The 19,355-nt window shown below is 38.3% G+C and overlaps 1 protein-coding gene and 1 long non-coding RNA gene across 2 annotated transcripts; one reads left to right on the top strand and one right to left on the bottom strand.

Moving 5' to 3' along the window:
- Positions 1 to 854: 854 nt before the first annotated feature.
- Positions 855 to 13,287, bottom strand: LOC149106100 (uncharacterized). The gene is made up of 4 exons (XR_016209889.1): positions 12,959 to 13,287; positions 9,967 to 10,147; positions 4,318 to 4,565; positions 855 to 2,363 (listed from the first exon to the last, which is right to left on the bottom strand). It is a non-coding gene; the product is annotated as an uncharacterized LOC149106100 (long non-coding RNA).
- Positions 13,288 to 15,384: 2,097 nt separating this feature from the next.
- Positions 15,385 to 17,374, top strand: LOC110067053 (beta-4C adrenergic receptor-like). The gene has a single exon (XM_020774334.2). The coding sequence runs from the start codon at positions 15,626 to 15,628 to the stop codon at positions 16,583 to 16,585; it is 960 nt and encodes a 319-aa protein (XP_020629993.2). The 5' UTR covers positions 15,385 to 15,625; the 3' UTR covers positions 16,586 to 17,374.
- The last annotated feature ends 1,981 nt before the right edge of the window (positions 17,375 to 19,355 follow it).

The following is a 19,355-nucleotide window of genomic DNA, read 5'->3' as shown; positions in this document are numbered from 1 at the left end:
TTTTTTGGAATAATATTCCTGGATACTAGCTTTTTAGCTAAGCGTACCGATCACGATAAATATATTGATTGATTGATTGATTGGATACCTGTTTTAAGTCTTTTAATGGGAGATACTTTATGTGTAAAGATCTTGTTCTCTTCTTTTTTAGGTGCCATAGAAATGACAAACATCAAGAAAGGGCAAAGATAAAAGTCGATCTAGGAAAGAGCGCGAAATCTGATGTGGAAAACCACCACCTCCCCGCCAGCCACCACTAACTAGCATTTGTTTTATACTTTATAGCGAGAATTTTGAGTTCCCATCGTTTGGTATCATACTCTTGGCTAAAATGTTTCTAAGTCTTTTGGCGGGAAGGAAGGCAAAAATTTATGTCGAACACCGCCACCTCCCCGCCACCTCCACTAACTAGCATTTTTTTTTTTATACTTTATAACAAGGATTTAGAGTCCTCATCCTTGTGGTACTGTAGCCTCAAATACGCATGCGTACTAGGTTAGCGTCTTAGCTGTAAGAAGTCCAGTATACTGTGTGCGGTAACTGTAAGTAACTGATAACTTCGTCTTGTGTAACCCGAAGTTTAAACCCGAAGTTCAAACTTCGGGTTACACTAAACGAAGTTATCAGTTACTTACAGTTACCACACACAGCATACTCGACTTTCTTACAACTAAGACACTCACCTAGTACGCATGCGTATTAGAGGCCACTGTACTACAAGGATGGTAGTTCTCAACTCTTGCTCCACATCATCGCATCTTCCAAGATTGAAAATTTTCTTTGCTGTGACTCGTCATTTGTGAGGAATCTGCAAAAGAGTCTTGCGAGCAAAGCTTTCAGTAAACTGACACAAGTTTGTAGAATCATAATTTATTTTGTGATATTATTACAAAGAAAATACAATAAAAGGTTTCAAACATTTTCTGAGTGCATATCTTCCAGTGTCCATATCATTTGCGTGCAATAATAACAATAAATAACAGTGTACTCGTTATTTATAAAAGTCCGTAACTCTTCGTCATATGTCCGCCGCTACATTCTCAAGGTGTGATCAAAATAAGACTTAAGTTTAAGAACTGTTGTGTTGTGTAACGGCAATATTAACAAAATCCAGTAACGATTTACTCTGCCGTTTAGTGTAACAACACTCGATTGCCTTTACCTGTAGTTGTGGAGCTAGACTATAAGCTAAATGAACGTGATATATTTTTTTCAAAACCCACGAGAAAGGTGACAAAATTACATAATGGCCAATATTTTTCTTTGACTACTACAAAGAATAGTTCGACTCAACTTTCAGAGGTTTTATAAGTCACTCTTTCAGTTTACAACTGCCACTAAATAAACTTCTTTTTTCAATGATTACAGCAAAAATTACGCACGAAAGATTGAACGATATTAACCTAGCCGAGCTGTGCGTGAGCAACAACAGAAACGTGAATTAAAATGATAAAAGAATGACAGTGAGTCGATAGAATTATCATACGTATTGTTATTGAAATAAAAAATTTGAATGACTTTGAATTTCGCAGGTTTTCTGTATCATAAACAGTCACGTCTGTTGTGAAAATATGCATCGGTAAACTTCCGTCTCGCGTTGAAAACCAAAATACTTTAAGGAAAGAAAAATGCAAAGCCATTGCCTACTCGACATTATAAAAACAGCACGAAAATGAAATTTGTATTTTTTTCTTTTACACAGAGCCAATGAAACTTAAACAGGAAAAATACACGCGACATCAATGTTTTAACCAGGCTAAAATGAAAGCCCTATTTTTCAATCCGTGCATGCAAACAAGTTGCATTTTAGTTCGTCATTGTAAGGACTACCTTCTCTTACGTAAACAAACGATAATTTCTTCCTTAGCTTATCATCACTATTACATGTTGCGAAAAAAAGCACTGACAAAATCCGATTTTTCCAAAGATTGATACAAACTGAGTATTTAACAAAATTATAACGAAAAATGTGATACGTCTCTTAGTACTGATAAGGAGTTACGTCAGAAACATGTGAAATCAAGAATCTACAGATTTGAAATGTTATCGGTCTAAATCTTCCCCAGTCCTATCCATCCTCATTTCTGTTTTGTTCTCGTAAACGTTTGCCGTCCCTTGACAGTAGCAAAATATTATTTTTCAAGTTCAAGGTTTCAACTTCTCTAAAAAGAAATAGTTTCTGCTCCACAGCACGGTTACAAAAAAGATATTTCTCAGAAGGGATATCTAACCTGTCACTTGTACATACAGTAGATATATTAACGTATCGGCTTGTAGCTTTAAAACATACGTGGTGTATGATCAATCCAAAATGACATCATCAACAGCTCGTCCAGGCCTTACTGCTTTTCTTGACTGAATACCTGAAATAAATGAAAACAAATTCTCAGTATTCAGTTACAGCAATATCGCCTATTATGATTTCACCAGCAATTTACATTGTATATTCATTACAACCAAAAAATTGAAGCAACAATAAGGAACACTTAGGAAACACCAATAAAACTTAAATATTGAGGGATAACAGTTTAACATAAAGGGCGGCGCACACACGTGACCTCTGAGACTAAGCTTGAGGGACTCCAGTAAAACACTTCCTTTCTAGAACCTCTCTTTCCATTCGTCCGCTTTGAATACTACCTCTATTAATTAAGTATTTTCACTGTTAGGGGCGTTATGTTCTAGCTCTAGCTCTAAAAACTAGTGAAGAAACTGCAGGACCGGGAGACAGTGAGCGACTGTGATCCTATGAATAAATTGAAAGGTGCTGGGCTCTGCTTGTTCGCTTTATTTAAAAGAAAAAAAAAACTGAAATAAGTAACTCAATGCCTTTTATTTTCGTAAAATTTAGAATTCATATTAAGTAAACAAAACTGGCCGGCTGAGCCTCCGCCAGAAGATCGTGTACCAGATTCATTTACGAGAACAAAATACGCGCGTTTAATTTTGACCAACGTTTAACCTGGGGACAGGAGGAGGGAGAGGTTTCAGGGGTGCACAAAATACTCGAATGGACTTCAAAACCACCGTACTACAACAGCGTTAACACCCCCTTCCCAAATGGCCAAATGTCATATTTCACGTTTCTATGGCGACCTTGTGTTCCAAGGCACTTTGACCGAAATTTGGTGTTATAAGCTTGTTTTTCTGTTTTAGCGCAATATTGGTTTGTATGATTAGTTTATTTCAAAATCTTAAAGGGTTTTGCATTCTTAGATCTTTATTTGGAGACATTCAAAAAATATGAACAGGCTATCAAGATTGGTCATGATTGGTTGTCTTTGAAAGTTACTGACGAATCATAGCTCAAGCTATATTATTTGATAAACTATTTGCAACGGTATTTCACGTGTTTACTGCGTGGTGTAGTGGAGATCATTGTCGCACCTCAATCCACACAGCCACAAGTTCGATTACAGCTCGGAACCTTTTTTTCCTTTTCTTTTTTTACTGGACGCACTTTTTGAATGTTTATATACACAGCAGGCAAGGGTTATAAGCATAGCAACAGCAACAACAGCAACAACAAAATACACCTGATAACTGTCCTTGGTTAACTACATAGAAATTTCTCCGACCTGGTGCACTGTGAATGCATTCTTAAATATCCGCATCTGATTTCTGTTACAGAAAGTACAGCCGAACCTCTCCACAAAGGCCACCTTGGGGACAGAGGAAAGTGGCTGTTATAGAGAGGTGGCCGCCGCTATGGGAAGGCAAGGGTGTAACATGACACCTATTTTTTTCCAGGGTTGCAACATATTTATTTCTATAAAATGCTCATTGTAGCATATAAATACGTAACGGAATCAAAATGTATCAATGAAACAAAAACCAAACTGGAACATAGACCAACGACGCGCGGTACGATCAAGTTTCGTGCCCGTTCAAGTTTCGTGCCCGTTCACAATAAAAAATGGTGTTTCGTACACATCAGTCGACAGTCGTTGATTAATTGGCCGTTATCGAGAAGTTATTTTGGCAGTAGGGACGCGCTTTAGTGGTCGTTGCCGTTGTGGAGAGGGGCCGTTCGGTTGTGGGGTAATTGGACTGTCCGCCGGGAACAAAAAAGTGGCCGTTGTAGGGAGGTGGTCGTTAGTGGATGTTTGACGGTAAACTTTTTAAGGGAACGTCCACTTTGGAGATTTTTTATGGATAATCTACGTTGAAAAGCGAGCAAATCACGTGCGTTGTGGTCAGATGAATCAAAGTATCGATAACTAGGTGCATACTTCGTTGATGCGTTGGAACTCCTGTCATATCGGTAGTCATTCCATTGTCAGGGTATCAGTATGTTTCTTTTGCGTCATTACTCACCGTTACATTCAAACTCTGGTAGTCTTTCCACTGCGATATCCAATCAAGCGTTTCCGTGCCAAGTCAATCACACCAATAATCCTCTCGGTTCACGCCATCAACCTTCTATCAGTCACGCTATCAACCGCCGGTGTGAGGCCGTTACCGCCTGCAATGATCGTCTGCGCGTGTACGTAATGTCAGTCAAGCTTTCAACTTTCTGCGTGTAACGTCAATCACGCCATCAACTCCACCCCTGCATCATTCACCTAAGCGAGATAATTGGAAACTACTCAGTTAAATTCTCACTCGATATCTGGGTTTACATTAGTCTACGTTACCAGACGGAAATTTAACCCTGTAAAGATATGTAGCGTCTACAACGCTTAACGCAAAATAGGTTTACACAAACTTCAAAATTCTTCAAAACAGAAAATCCGCGTTTGTATCAGCCCACGAAACTCCTCGGAAAAAAAACTTAAGCGAACAGACAGAACTTGAATGGCATCACAATTGACAAACCCAACACTTTAGTCAAGAAAAGCTGCAATTTTGGTAAAAGCAAGAGAACAGCGTTCACAATGCAACGTATTCGATTTATCCTGGACAGACTAAACATTGCGAGAGGCGTAACCATCAAAATTCAACCAAACAGTAGCTGTTCGTCGCAAATGGCAGTCACCTTAACTTGCGCGAGCACGAGCGCGCGCGTGTCGTGTTAAAAACATTACAATAGTCACTCGACGTACGTAGACACATTCAGTTGAAAAACACTGTGCAAGTTGCGCGTTAAATTTTCTCCTGGTATTTTACTCTCAAATTTGTGAGTATGGGTGTTTTACGATTCGTAAGGCGTTTAAATTGTTGTAGTTGCGGTGAAAGAAAAGTCAAGTCCAGGTGTGAATCTTTAAAGACGCTTGTTGAGTTTTGTTTCTTTCAGTCTTCGTTGACGGATTCTTCTTGTTAATCCACAGAAGAAAAATGGAAAAAGAACTCTGCGATTTGCATGAAGCAATTAGAAGAATTGAAGAAGATATTCAGACCACAGGGTAAGAATTCTAGTAGTTTTGTTTTTGTCATTAAACACATCCACTTCCTCGTCAAATTCCCTAAAAATGTTACAAAGTGCACTCAAACGTTAAGCGCAGGAATACCAGTTTGGCAAAAACTGTGCTGTAAAATAACTCAGTCTGTAAACTGGCATGCTAACTGTTTCCATGTTTGCACACAGAAGCACTGTAGAGGTGGGCAAGCAGCGAGAAAGAGCTGCAGAAAGAAAACAAAAGACGACGAAAAGTACAGGAAGTCATCCGATGGCTCAAGTAGAACTCTCTGAGGGTAGTCTGGACCGAGCATTAGAAGAGCACATAATGTTGATGTCTGAGATCATGTGAGTATCAAGGACTAGAAACACAAAAGGGCTTGAATAATGCTGCAAATCAACAGTGTTTCCTCTTACAGTACTCAGTTACTAAGATATTCTGCGCTTTAAGGGACGAGAGGAGAAGTAAAAACAACATTTGTAAGCCTCAACCACGTCTCTCCTGGGGCCGGAACCGTTTTGTTTACCATGCCATTAATGATTGGAACACTTAACCAGATGAAATTAAAAAAACAGTTCCAACGTTCAAAATTATTAACTTTAACTTTGTGAAAATTACGTAGAATAGCTACGTTTTTAGATTTTTAGCTTTAAACTCTTTAGTATGCAGCGCCCCTCTGAAAACTACATAAGTGACGTGGGCTACCTTTTAAAATTGAGAAATGGATTGATTGATAGATTGATTGATAGATTGATTGATAGATTGACTGATAGATTGATTGATAGTTAGATAGATTGATTAATAGATTGGTTGATTCATTGATAGATAGATAGATAGATAGATAGATAGATAGATAGATAGATAGATAGATAGATAGATAGATAGATAGATAGATAGATAGATAGATAGATAGATAGATAGATAGATAGATAGATAGATAGATAGATAGATAGATAGATAGATAGATAGATAGATAGATAGATAGATAGATAGATAGATAGATAGATTGACTGACTGACTGACTGACTGAGATCCTGGATGTACTCCTGTGTTATAATTAAAAATAATTTTTAAAAATCATTAAAATGCCATGTGACCATATAAGTAAATTGCTTGTGGCTCTCGTACTAATTAACGTTAGTTCTTTGTTATATTTTGATGACATAAAAATCTTGTAAAATTCATATTGAATCAGTTCCAGAAAGAAATGAGTACACTGTTAGTGATGTATGTACATAAATGGTATTGGAATATTTTCAGTCAGTTTGCCCACAAGAAAATTATATACCACTCCCCTCCTTTTCAAAAATAAATTTACATAAAGGGTATGACATTACATGATGCCCCCTGCTTTTAAAGCCCCTCTCCTTCTCATAATTACATGTATTGCACAGCCTGAGAAAATGTTAGGACATGTAGCAAGAAAATGCGTTTTATTGTCAAGTTCTAAATGTTGAAAAACTTGCTTCTCTTCACAGTGAATGCAGCACTCGTAAAACAGAGCTAGAGGAAAAACTGCAAGCCATAAAAAGGATGGCAAATTTCTTTTCGAATGATCTGCGGTACAAGGATCTGATGGAAAAAGCCAAAAAATGTCAGGAAAATCTGCGTCGAGTGCGCTCACAGAATGACATGAACAAGGCAGTGCCCCAGCCGCCCCTGTTTCCCATTCTAGACTTCAATAGCAATGAGTTTCCAATATGGGAGGCTTCTGAAGAATTAAGCTGTGATAAGGTCGTCACAGAGACAGAAAACTGGGAAGAATGCACTGCAATCATGGAAATTCTCTTTGATGACGTCACCCCAGGGACAGAGAATTTGGAAGAAACTGCCAAAATCTCCAAAACCTTCCTTGATGAGGTCATTCCAGAGATACAGAATTTGGAAGAAACTGCCATAATTACACAAACATTTCTTGTCATCCCAGAGACAAAGAATGTGGAAGAAACTGCCAAAGTCTCGAAAACCTTCCTTGATGAGGTCATTCCAGAGACAGAGAATTTGGAAGAAACTGCCATAATGACACAAACATTTCTTGTCATCCTAGAGACAAAGAATGTGGAAGAAACTGCCACAATCTCGAAAACCTACCTTGATAAGGTCATTCCAGAGACAGAGGATTTGGAAGAAACTGCCATGGTAACACAAACATTTCTCGTCATCCCAGAGACAGAGAATGTGGAAGAAACTGCCAAAGTCTCGAAAGCCTTCCTTGAGGAGGTCATTCCAGAGACAGAGAATTTGGAAGAAACTGCCATGGTTACACAAACATTTTTTGTCATCCCAGAGACAAAGAATGTGGAAGAAACTGCCACAATCTCAAAAACCTTCCTTGATGAGGTTATACCAGAGACAGAGAATTTGGAAGAAACTGCCATGGTTACACAAACATTTCTCGTCATCCCAGAGACAGAGAATGTGGAAGAAACTACCAAAGTCTCGAAAGCCTTCCTTGAGGAGGTCATTCCAGAGACAGAGAATTTGGAAGAAACTGCCATGGTTACAGAAACATTTCTTGTCATCCCAGAGACAAAGAACGTGGAAGAAACTGGCACAAGCTCGAAAACCTTTCTTGATGAGGTCATTCCAGAGACAGAGAATTTGGAAGAAACTGCCATGGTTACACAAACATTTCTTGTCATCCAAGAGACAGAAAATGTGGAAGAAACTGCCAAAGTCTCGAAAGCCTTCCTTGATGAGGTCATTCCAGAGACAGAGAATTTGGAAGAAACTGCCATGGTTACACAAACATTTCTTGTCATTCCAGAGACAAAGAATGTGGAAGAAACTGCCACAATCTCAAAAACCTTCCTTGATGAAGTCATTCCAGAGACAGAGAATTTGGAGGAAACTGCCATGGTCACACAAACATTTCTCGTTATCCCAGAGACAGAGAATGTGGATGAAACTGCCAAAGTCTCGAAAGCCTTCCTTGAGGAGGTCATTCCAGACACAGAGAATTTGGAAGAAACTGCAGTAATTACTAAAACATTTCTTGTCATCCCAGAGACAGAGAATGTGGAAGAAACTGCCAAAATCTCGAAAGCCTTTCTTGATGAGGTCAATCCAGAGACAGAGAATTGGGAAGAAAATGCTACAAGGACTGACACTTTCTATAATGTGGTCATCCCACAGACAGAGCATTTGGAAGAAATTGCCTCAATGATGGACACTTTCTATGATGTGGTCATCCCAAAGACAGAGAATTGGGAAGAAAATGCCACAATGATGGACACTTTCTATGATGTGGTCCTTCCACAGACAGAGAATTGGGAAGAAAATGCTACAAGGATGGACACTTGCTGTAATGTGGGCATCCCACAGACAGAGAATTTGGAAGAAATTGCCTCAATGATGGACACTTTCTATGATGTGGGCATCCCAAAGACAGAGAACTGGGAAGAAAATGCCACAATGATGGACACTTTCTATGATGTGGTCATCGCACAGACAGAGAACTGGAAAGAAAATGCCACAATGATGGACACTTTCTATGATGTGGTCATCCCACAGACAGAGAATTGGGAAGAAAATGCCACAATGATGGACACTTTCTATGATGTGGTCATTCCACAGACAGAGAATTGGGAAGAAAATGCTACAAGGATGGACACTTTCTATAATGTGGCCATCCCACAGACAGAGAATTGGGAAGAAAATGCTGTAATTATGAAAACTATTCTTTAAAAAATGATGTGTTGACGAGTGAAAAAGTGTGTGTGTTTTGTTGGATTTGCACTTATGCATTATCAGATGTACTGAAAACTATTAGAACTTGTTGCCTTGCTTGACTTTCACAGCTCATGAAGCATTGAGTCATAAGTTGCTGTGAAAGAATTTCTTTTGTAAAATAAATTTTATTACCAGACATCAATGTTTGAGACCTGCAAATTTTGGCTAAAATTTTGTGAGACACACGCTTTCAAAGGGCCAGTCACCACCCCTCATAGCTACCTTTTTGGTGTAAAATGGAGTTAGGCTTAAGTGAACCTACGAAAGTCTGAAATACTACTCAACACTATTATTGAATGTGCAAGAAAGATTCTCCAAGATACACACCACCCTGTATGATCAAATACCACTTCAACATTTTAAAAAGACCAGCAAGAAATGGTTTCCTGTTGGCTGAGCTTCTCACAAACTAAATGGGGACTAAGATTGAGTTAGGAAATCAGGGAACACACCTATATAATCATGCCAATAAGGTGTTGTTGCATTCTTGTGGCACAGAGAAATGCCATACAGTAAGTAAGAAACAGGGTAAAATATTTGTGGACTGGTCAGACACATGACTGAGATAAGTTAAGGCTAGGGTTTCAAAGAATGGGTGAAGCTCCCTCAACAAAAATTCTGATTACCTGATTATCTCCTTCAAACAAATTTTACATACAATAGATGGTTCCTCTCTTTGTTGCAGACAGTTGGTGACCTGAATGAACGATCATACATTTTTCTGGGGGGGAAGGGTGGAGGGTGGGATAAATGCAGAATTGATCAACAATGCAAAGAAGAACTTGCTCTCAATTGTTTTGATGAGACCAACCAATGGCAGCTAATATTATGCAACTGATTAATAAAGGAAAAGAACAAAAAATACCTCCAAATTTCTCAAGTCATTATCACTCACCAACTCACAGATATATCTGGTCCTCTTTCAAGAAGGTGGCGAGATCCACATGGTCATCATCTGCACCATCTCCCTTGACCATCCAGAGGGGACTGGAATGTGATGTTGTTGATTGTAAATCAGGCATATTCCATGTCATATGGGTTGCTTTTCATGCAGTAGTGACTCAATTGTAAATTACCTAGAATTAATAGAAAAAAATTCCTTTAAATTGTTATTTCTTAAAACCTCAATATTTAAAGCAACATCATTTTTGGCCTGGAAATGTTTACTATTAAAATATCTTTGACTGATCACATACTTTCTTATGGCACAGCAAATTAAATGTAAAGACAACTCATAATAAATTAAACCAGTGGACCTCAAAGCACATACACGTGATATGGGCATCTGTTCCAACACCTACATGTACAGTAACTTGTTTGAGACTATAGTGAAGGTATCAGTTTACAAACAATGACATCACCCTAAAGACATATGCATTTGTCTGGTTGCTTGTGTTTACTACATGTACGTGGCGTGTGGGGGTGATTTTAGAAGTTTGTGCTCTGAATGCATGAAAAGTTTGGATTCCACAGCATAATATGATCAATACAAAAGTAAGTTGAAGTGGATTTAATGTAGCTGAACAAATTCCAGACCCATTCAGTATCAGGGAAGGTTAGAAAAAGATCTTGAACTATGGCCTGATCTTATGGGTTGAGACATCTTTGTGTTGCCTAAATATGGCAAAATAATTGCATGTGAAAATTAATGAAGACTGTAAAATTGTTTGGTATCACTATATTTATTTACTGAAAGTGTGTGAATGTGAGAGATTTGAAAGTTTTTAACTCTTTCCATAACCCGCCCTACATGTATATGCACCCTTCACAAACAACGGCAACATTCAACCTCCATACTACTTAATTGCTTTTTTACTTTTGGCAAAGCTGGGTGTAGCGACCAGAGAGGGTGATGGACAAAAGACTGACCCCCTAATCCATGGACTACCCTAATGGACTACCCAAATGGACTACCCTCAAATGGACTATCCCTCAAAAATGCTATTTCAGATGAGTGGTATGTTAAGAAGCTGCAATTATATCCTTACACTGCACGGAGGATGCTTTTCTTTTCACTCCACATCGCCTTCAGCCGCCATTTTGAATAACTATACTGAATAAAACAACGGCTGTACACAAAAAGTGTAGACTCAAATCAAATCAATTATTCTGTGGACAACTCAGTCTTCCTCCCATGTGATTCAGTAGCTCAGTCTTTCTTGAACAGACGAAATGATCTTCAGGATGTTACTCATGATTTGTTTTGCTTGTTTTGTGGTGAAAATTATGGCATAGAAGCAGCTAGTCTTCTGGTTTTTTCCTGAGTGTATCAAAATGAAATAGAAATGGGAATGAGGATAAAGCTATGGGACAGCAAGAAATTCCAATGACTACGCTACAAAAATTCAGAGTGGAGTGGAAGCAGTAGTATTCTTGGCTGGCCTGGACTATAATTATGTGGAAATTTTTGTGGTTTTGCGAGAGTCAGTATATGGTAGTCTATCGAAGCTTCCTCCTCCTTTGTTACTGGAGTATGGACCAATTTTGAAACAGTACAGTTGGACAAATCATCAACAAAGTCACTATTAAACCCACTATGCCACAACATCCCAGAGACTGTCCCTTTAGCAACAGCAACAACAACAATAACAACAACAACAACAACATCTTTATTTTCTAAATAAACGTTTTCGGAAAAGAGTTGTCTGGATTGGATCAATTTTATTCACTATAGTTATTCAAAATGGCGGCTGAAGGTGATGTGGAGTGAAAAGAAAAGCATCCTTTGTGCAGTGTAAGTGCAATGTATATAATCGCAGCTTCTTAACATACCACTCATCTGAAATAGCATTTTTTAGGGGTAGTCCATTTGAGGGTAGTCCATTTGGGTAGTCCATTACGGTAGTCCATGGACTAGGGGTCAGTGTTTTGTCCATCACCACCAGAGAGAGCTTTCAAGCAAGTGAAACATTTATTTGTGCTTGAATTTCCAACATGACTTTTGGTATGCATCAGCATTTAAATTTCCTTCAGTTTTGCGATGTAGCATTCTAGACTTGTACTATTCTAACTAAACCATCAAAATCCACTTAGGTGCTCACAAGAAAGCTCTAAAACAACAGATTTTCAATCTTAGTGTGCCTTGATGTAGCCCATGTAATATAAACAGTCCACGATACAGTCATTTGAAACTCATTATTTCTGCTTGATTGAAAAATCACCAATGCAACAGTTGCATCTGGAAAGAGCACCCCAAAATTAGTGTTTTGGCCAAGTTTCAGAAATTTATGAAAAAATAATCCTAAACTGAAGTGAAGTGACAATCAATTGAAGAACACTTGAACTTCATAGTTATATATTTCCTTGACTGTTATCATCACATTATGCCTACAAGGATCGTGTTAAACTGATTGTGAGGTCACTGATATCTTCACTACAGGCGTCACATGTGATATATAAACAATAGCCTCCAGTTGGCGGGAAAATATTCTTGGATATTTGTCCACAGACATTATCTGTTCCCAAGAAGCCAACAGTTTACCGAGGGGATACTGTAGCTTGAGGAAAACTGTGAGCTTCAAGGAACAGATAATGCCTAAGAACAAATAATTCTCACAACATGCACAATTTTGAAAATCGGGGAATATCATTCGGATATTCCCCAGTTTTAGCCGGGGCAAATTCAGTCACGTGACGCGTTTGGACATATTTGATTGATTATAAGGGCAAAGTATGGAAATTAAAACCTAGCTAGTACACTATATACTTGTCCTGCCTGATCCGGCAACAGCCCCATCCCCCATTCAGCCCTTAAATATAAGCCTCCTAAATATTCGAGCTTATTACCTGAACTGTGCTGTGTATGGTCGTTTTATCAACTTCAAGAATGTTTTCTCCAGTGAGCAGTGCTGCGAGCACAAAAGGGAAACAAACAACTTTGTACTCACCTCGCTTAAATCAACCAGCTGACGTCTCAACAAGCCACTGTCGCAGTGCTGTCACTATTCATCGTTTTGCTAAGTCGAGGCAGCAAAAATAGCTTTCAAAATTAAAAGCGCATTGACTCAGTTGAGTTCGGTCGCCATTTTGGAATGAACGCGCCTGAAAGACTGGAAACCAATTAGTCCCCAACTCGTCCGCGATACAATCGACTTCAATAAAAAAAAAGAAATTAAAAAATAAGTCGAAAACCATTCAGTGGATAAAGTTAAGAAATCTGATCTTATAGGAAATAGATAGAGAAGACACTTTTCCAAGTTTTAGGTTTGTGCGCTTTCCCAGACTGCAGATATTTGTCGAAACGTTTCGCAGAAATTTACAGAGCCCAGTATGGAAACGCCATGTTAGTGCACCAATATGGTGGCCGGACAATGGAACTTACTTTTGCTATCTAGGCGACTGATTATCTGTACTGAACAAACAAACATTTGCATAAGCACTTTCCCTTATGATCTAACTTCTGAAAAAGCTAAAAATCCTGAGATAGGTAAATATGTTTCGACAAATGATTGTAGCTTTGTGTCACGCACCGCCATAACTCTGAAATTAACTGATACGCTGGTTTTCAAACGAAGCACACTATTGGGCTGCAACATTGTAAACAGATATAAATTTACCCCCCCCCCCCCCCCACCCCTGTTATGCCTGATGGAGATAAAAACTTTGATGGCTTTTTAGTTTTCGATTTTAGAAAATGATGACGTCACATGAAAACGATACACACTTTGGTTAGTAAGACTAGCATCTATCTTTAAAAAGAAGTTAGTTTTGTAAAAGAACATCAACGCGGTCTATAAAGGCTAGTGGAAGGAGCAAATTAAAATTTTCACTCCGAAGAACCCATTATTTTATGACCTTTTCAAGCACGTGCGATAATATTTCAAATTATGACCAGTGAATCATTTTGGAAATCCGATCATACCAGAGACATATGACAAATCAACATGATATCGATCAGATCTAGTTGAAAACTAGCAGCAAAACTTTACATAAGTTCAATGTACTTTCTTCCGAAAAAAAATCTACCTACGGTTTTCGTTGAAACTAAAACTTATCGATCTTGAACTCAGAATTGTGAGGGTGGTAAAGGGGAGATATAGATCACGTTTCACGGAAAATAAAGCAGCCCTTTCACAATTCACGAAAAATACAACATTGGAATTTCACGCTTCACGGAAAATAAAAGAGAACGTTTTGGAAAATCACGGTTCACGGCGACTATGGAAATCACGATTCACGAGGAAAAAAAATGGCTATTTCTCATTTCACAGGAAATAAAACGGGCCGATCACGGGTCACGAAAATACCCTTTACCACCCTAAATTGTTTTGTCAATTACAAAATTTACCACCGGAATTATTTCACATACATGTAATTTTTTATGTAGTCACTCGCAATGCTACAAATGAACGTTCTACAACAAAACCGTAAATTACACTCACACGAAAAATGCTGGGAATAAAATCTTCTGAAACAGGGGGTAGGTACAAATCCTTTATTACTGCAAGCGGTTGGACTTCGTATTGTAAAATTGTTTTTAAAAGTTGTTTTCACGTCCTATTCACTCAGGGTATATATGTCCATATGATGTATGTATGTATATGTCCATATGATGATTTCTAAGCATGATTTTGACAGGCTAAAAACATATATCCAACTACAATCGGTGGACTTAATAGAATAGTACCCGCAAAAAAACCAAAAAACCAAAAAAACAATCCGGGATATATAAGTCGGAATACTGAAAATTTGTAAATCTATTATGTTTGATGGGGATATCACTGGACGCGAGAACGCAAGAGCCTCATAAATAATTGGTTTCCGACTCATATGGTGCGGGTAGCTGTGCATCAATTTCCTTTTTGGCTTTTCACTATGATCTTTCTGCTGGTACGTAAATAAAATATTAATTATTCAAACCAGCCTACCGAATAAAATAAAAACATTCGTTCATGCTCTTACATGTAATCTCGTCTTTCATGAAATAGCCAATTCGGGACACTGCGGGCTTCGTTACTCGATTTCAAGATATATGGAATGACTATTTAATCAGTGCCTTGAATATTAGGAGAAAAAGATTATCAAACAAAGGAAAACAAGGAGAACGTTAATGACGAAAGGAACAATTTCAAATCTATAATGACGAGGAAGGTTATATTAGAAAAAGCAGAGGAAATTAAATGAACAAAAATGGACAGAAAAGTGGTGCCGGAGGCTTCTTAGTTTTTAATCAAACACGTTTAGTAAGTTCACCAATTTTTTTACAATCACGGAAATTTATGTTCGACAGGAAAGTACAAGCGGTAGTGGTTATTTGCAGAACACTGTTTTCATTAACACTTTTTTTAAATCTTCAAATGTGACAACGTTCAATATATTTCCGAGAGCTAACGTTGTGAGAAATGTATGAGGATCGGTTCAAAAAATTATAGCTTTGGAAAAACAGCGGTTTTAGCACCTGTGTTTCTTTGTTTCTTCTAGTGTCACGTGATGCCAACATATAAGAGTCCAGGATGAGAGGGTTTTGATACAAAACTACTTCACACCTAACGTGAGAAGCACAAGCTTTACAAAACGCAGTTGTTTTTATTACTTTACAACCATAGCCTTCTTCCATGTCAAATCTGGAAGAGCTGCTGAAATTTCACAACGCACGGTTAGCCCGCGAACTTGAGTCCCGAACAACGCCCGTGATTGTGGCGGAGTCTGGTCTGATAGCATTCGTGGCCCTGTGCGCTTCTCTGGGAAACACGTTGGTGTGCGTTGCGATTGCTCGAAACCCTCGCCTTCACACGCCGACTAATATGTTGATCTTTGCTCTTGCCATGACCGACATAACCATGTCGATTGCTACAATGCCTTTGACCGTGGGCGTCCTCATATCAGGACGCTGGATTTACAGCAACGAAGTCTGTCAATTCCAAGGCTCGTTTCCTCTGACCCTGGCGGTCGTATCTTTACAGTTAATGGTGGTCATTTCCGTGAACAGATACCTGCGTGTGGTTAAACCCAACCTGTGTCGCCGAGTCTTCACGACGAAGAAGTCGATTGGTTTCGCCGTGATGGTGTTTTGCTTGGCGTGTTTTCCAACTCTATCCCCGATGTTTTACTCTCGAGAAGGCTACATGTTTCACCCGGGAAAAGCGTACTGCGCTTTCGCCATGGAACAGAATTTCATCTTCGCTCTTTGCATGGGATTGGCGTTTATAATATCACCCTTTATTATCATGTCGTGCCTGTATTGCCGTATCTGTTTCTCGGTGCGGAGGACGGTGTTTCCAAAAGAAAGCAACTCGAATGCAGAAAACCAGCAACGAACCGCACACGTGCAAGAAGTGAAAGTGACCAAAACGCTGGCCGCTGTTCTTGTTGGGTTCTCGTGTTGTTGGCTTCCTATTAGGGCTATCGACCAAATCGACATGAACAATGGAGCACCAATGCTTCCCAGACAGGTTTATTACTTTTACGGTTTGTCAATCTACATGTCGTCAGCCATAAACCCAGTGTTGTACGGCCTCATGAACCGCTCGTTCCGGGCGGAATATAAAAGAACGATCACTTGCAAGAAGGCTTGACTTTCTTCACTGATTTCACCAACAAATTTGCATCACAGAACTCAAATATAAACTGGCTTTGACTAACCGAAAATGCGCTTAGTTTAGTACATAGCCGGTCTGTGCATTGAATTTTCTTGGCAGTAATGTTGAGAAAAAACTGTTGCAAGAGCAGATAAGAAACTGAAAGAAACTTTAAAACTATATTAAGCCAAAGAGCGCGTGTATTTGCTTTAGTGATATCACCTGTATTATATGTTAAGTGTGTTTAAAGCCACATGAATACTGCATGAGTTATTCGTAGCCAGTTTTATTTCAGAGCTGTTATTATTGTACTTAGAACCTTAATTTGTTAAGGAGGTTTCCATCTACATGTACCTACGAAAGACAAAGCGAAGAAGGAAAAATTGAAGACCATTATAACTGATCTTCAAATACGAAAACGAATGTAATTTGAGGCGTCAGGTAAAATATTGACTTTATACGTTTCTATTGACATTTTCAGTGCTATTGCTGGGAGCCATTTCACCTGCAGTACAGACATCGAGTTTATTTGACTTTGTTTTTAAATGTCAGCTCCTTCAAACACTTAAGTTTACACGGTCCTATTCCTTTCTGGATTCAATATAACTGATCGGCCCATAACAAAATTTGTTGATGTCTAAAAAGTGTTTATCTGCTCCTCGGGGAAGTTGAAATATCAAAAAATAATTTTTGCAGCGTAGAAAAACCCGACATTGAAGAATCGACCTCTGAAACTGTCATGCCGTTTAATTTTGACAGATTAAAAGAGTATTTTTCAACAGACAATTATTATCTGAAGAAGAATAGTTGTCTTTCACCAAGGGCCAAATTAAATTGAAATTAATTTCCTTGCCAAGAAAAACCAAACAAAGTAACATAGAAGTAACAGGAGTATATTTTTTTTGTTTCTCAGGAGTCAAATTAAGGGCACGAAAATGTTAATCAGGCATTTTTTTTTTTCCACTCCGGGCATTAAACTATATTAGATAAAGAGAAAGCGCAAAATATAAGCCTGTAAAGTTGCACTGAAGAGTCGCATTTTGTTTTCGTTTCTCGCACGCGCCTTATGCGATCAGTAGGATTTTCGGATGATGCGAGATATATTTCAAAAACTAGGAGGCGAAATACTAGAGAACGACATAATAATGGAGTAAATTAATCCCTTATTCGACGATTTAACATATAATACGCATGATATTTTACTCATTGCTCGCAAACATAATTCGGGGCTCGAAAAAATTCTGCGTAATTCGCCACGTTTCTGCGCTCTTTAAGTGTTAAACCATCAGATAAGGATATCTGCAGTGACTGACGGATTGAAATGTTTAATTTCCTTGGAAATCTTCCAATTCGTTTATTTCAATGAACAGTGCTTGCATCGAAGGGCCAACTTGTACAACTGTTGAAACTCAGCTAATCCCACGTAAAAAGTTATCGATGTCGTTATTTACATAACAACAACATACGAGTTATTTGCCAAAGTTGACTTTTAGAAAGGGTCCTTTATTGATGTCCAAACCTAAATATTAGCTAAATTGAAAACATCTAAAATTGCAGAACGTACTCTTAACAAACGCTAAAATGTTGTGTACAGCAATTGAAACCCGAAAAAGCTATACTAAATATGTAACGAATGGAAGCAAAACAAGATTTGAAAAAACACATGATATAAAAGAGTTACATCGAAAGAGGCGATCTTAAATAAATTGCTTTGTAGTTCATTTACTCCACCTAAATTTGACTGGAAGAGACACTCAAGACGCGGAAGAGAGTCAGGTTTATTTGAAAACAAGTAAGTACTGGGTTAAAAGAGCTTTCGAAAAGTTTATTTGGATGTTTTTAATCCAGGGGCAGGACCAAACAGGACATTCAGCTGCAGTTTTCAGAGCGACAAAGGCGTAAACTTAAATTCGACCCCAGTTTGGAATGGCTTAGTACGGGAATATCTTTTCCCTTCAAGAATTGAAGTCCATGGATCACGCGTGCACCACGCGCGACAAGACCAGATGACTTAAACTCGCCCGAAAATTCTTGTTGTCCTTGCTTGTTTTTAATTCTAACTACAGTAATCGCTTATTTGGAGGAAAAACTGACGCTTGAAAATTTACTCAACAAATTTGACAATGTTTTTAATTTGTGCACACAGTGGAATATTGAAGGATATTATTTTTAGCACCTTCACATCGGAAAGCAAGCGTTCCGCATTTTACGACATCCTTTTTTATTAGTCAGTACACTCATTTCCTATGTTTAACTGGGTGATAAAAATCAACAAGAAACACTGATAAAATTGTGTCAATGAAAGTTGAGTCTTACTGACCAAGGGTATTATTGGCCACAAAAACGATATGATCAGGGGCCCGTTTCTCGAAAGCCCCGGAAACTTTTCGTGCCCGCAAAGCCATTTTTATTTAATCGGTATTTAAAGACAGAGAGGTGTATACGCCTGAAACTTTTTGTATGAAGAGAACATCTGTTCGTGTTAAGAATATATGAATAAAACAGCTCTGTAGTCAAAGGTTTGAGATTTTGCTACGGCTTTTCGGATGCGAAAACTTCTCGGGACCTTCAAGAAACGGGCCCCTTTTTTGGGTATCTACGATATCCGGGGCCGTTTTAATTTCGGTTCTTGTTTTGGTCACAATTCGGGCATAAATTATTTAGACTTTTCTGAATTTATAAATAGGTATTCGGTATATCGGGATAAATTAAAAGTATAAAAGTATCGATGTATACATACATACATACATACATACATATATATATA

This window comes from Orbicella faveolata, unplaced genomic scaffold (assembly GCF_042242905.1).
Source record: "Orbicella faveolata isolate gen_17 unplaced genomic scaffold, um_ofav_v1 contig_3, whole genome shotgun sequence".
Classification (NCBI taxonomy): Eukaryota; Metazoa; Cnidaria; class Anthozoa; order Scleractinia; family Merulinidae; genus Orbicella; species Orbicella faveolata.
The sequence above is the reverse complement of the archived record's forward strand: the minus strand, read 5'-3'. Positions and strand labels throughout refer to the sequence as shown.

Bases quoted from the DNA above. Each gene is read 5' to 3' on its own strand.
- LOC110067053 (XM_020774334.2), top strand. From the start codon at position 15,626: ATGTCAAATCTGGAAGAGCTGCTGAAATTTCACAACGCACGGTTAGCC.